The sequence below is a fragment of the Teleopsis dalmanni genome, chromosome 1, assembly GCF_002237135.1.
Source record: "Teleopsis dalmanni isolate 2A chromosome 1, ASM223713v2, whole genome shotgun sequence".
Classification (NCBI taxonomy): Eukaryota; Metazoa; Arthropoda; class Insecta; order Diptera; family Diopsidae; genus Teleopsis; species Teleopsis dalmanni.
The window spans coordinates 220,751,252-220,752,801 of record NC_051846.1 but is presented as its reverse complement, the minus strand read 5'-3'; the positions used below and the strand labels follow the sequence as shown (position 1 = coordinate 220,752,801).

The following is a 1,550-nucleotide window of genomic DNA, read 5'->3' as shown; positions in this document are numbered from 1 at the left end:
AGATATATATATTTTCATGACAAAAGATTTAAAATAATTTTTTCATGACACTTATATATATCGATAAAGACAATATACTTAATTATTTACAATCCTGAGGAAGTATTACGCCTGTGGCAGCACCAAAAAATATAAATAAAAGAACTGTCAACAAGGCACAAAGGAGACAACAATATCCGCAGTTCCCGCCAGTAGTAGTTTGGAAAAAGAAAAAGCAGCACGTGAATAAGACGTAAAAACATAAATCTTAACTTTAAGAATATTTTATAATAACTAAGTATAAGAAATAAATAAACTTATCCATTACCAATACGGAGTGTTAAATTAACTTATCCATTACCAATACGGAGTGTTAAATTCGAAATAAACCCCCACATAAAAAACCACTACATTGGTGACCAAGCCGACGTCGAATATATAAAAAAAAAATGGCTACTCAAGAGCAAAAGATAACCGAAGACACTAACTCAATCAACGAAAACGCAACAATCACTGCAATAAAGCTGCCGATGCCAACATTAATAAAAAACAACATTGACCTTTGGTTTATACAGTTGGACTACTGGTTCCAAGTCAACAACATAAAGGGCGATACTCAAAAGTTTGGCACAGTTATCGCAGCACTGGATGCATCGCTGTTAGAACAGATTTATAACACAATACAGAATCCACCACCAACTCAGAAGTACGAAGCTATCAAGCAAGTAATAATAAAAAACTTTGCGGATAGTGAACAAAAACGCATACAAAAATTAGTGAGTGGTTTACAGCTTGGGGATAAAAAGCCATCTCATCTTTTAAACGAATTGCAACGCATTAGTGGAAACAAACAAGACGAACAATTACTGAAAGGGTTATGGTTACAACGTCTTCCTGTAGAAGTACAGAAGTCTAGCCACAATTCAAGTGGAACTACCTAAGATGGCGGAATTGGCAGACAACATAACCGAAACAATCCGTATAAATTCAACGTGATGCACAAATCGAACATCTTCAACGAGAAGTGACCAGACTGACGAAAATGGTCTCGAAATTATCAACCGAACACGCTCAAGAACAAATCAACGTTCACGTTCAACATCCAGAAACCGGTAATGTCATGATGATAGTGAAGAAAAGAGCAGTACAAATTGTTGGTATCATAGAACATATGCGTCAAATGCAAAAAATTGCAAGCAGCCATGCGCATATGGCACAAAAAACTAAAACCGACTTCGTCTACTGCGGCAGAGGAAGTTGTAAACGAAACATCTACAAGACTGTTCGTCTATGACAATAAGACAAAAAAATCATTCCTAATTGACACGGGTGCAGATGTTTCACTTATTGCCGCCAAACAAAAAAATTCAAATACAAACAATAACAACGAAAGAATACTCTACGCAGCAAATGGTTCTACGATCAAAACATTTGGTGAAATAGAGATAACTCTAGCTCTTGGCTTACGAAGAAATTTCACATGGCCATTTATTATCGCAGATGTAAACACTTCAATCATCGGTGCAGATTTTTTAAATCATTTCGGATTAATAGTAGACATAAAAATGAAA

General features: G+C 35.4%; 1 protein-coding gene across 1 annotated transcript; it reads left to right on the top strand.

Annotated features, from left to right (window-relative positions):
- The first annotated feature begins 428 nt into the window (after positions 1-428).
- On the top strand, positions 429-920 carry LOC119667415. Its single transcript, XM_038076704.1, has one exon. It carries the CDS (start codon positions 429-431, stop codon positions 918-920), a length of 492 nt encoding a protein of 163 aa, XP_037932632.1.
- Positions 921-1,550: the final 630 nt, after the last annotated feature.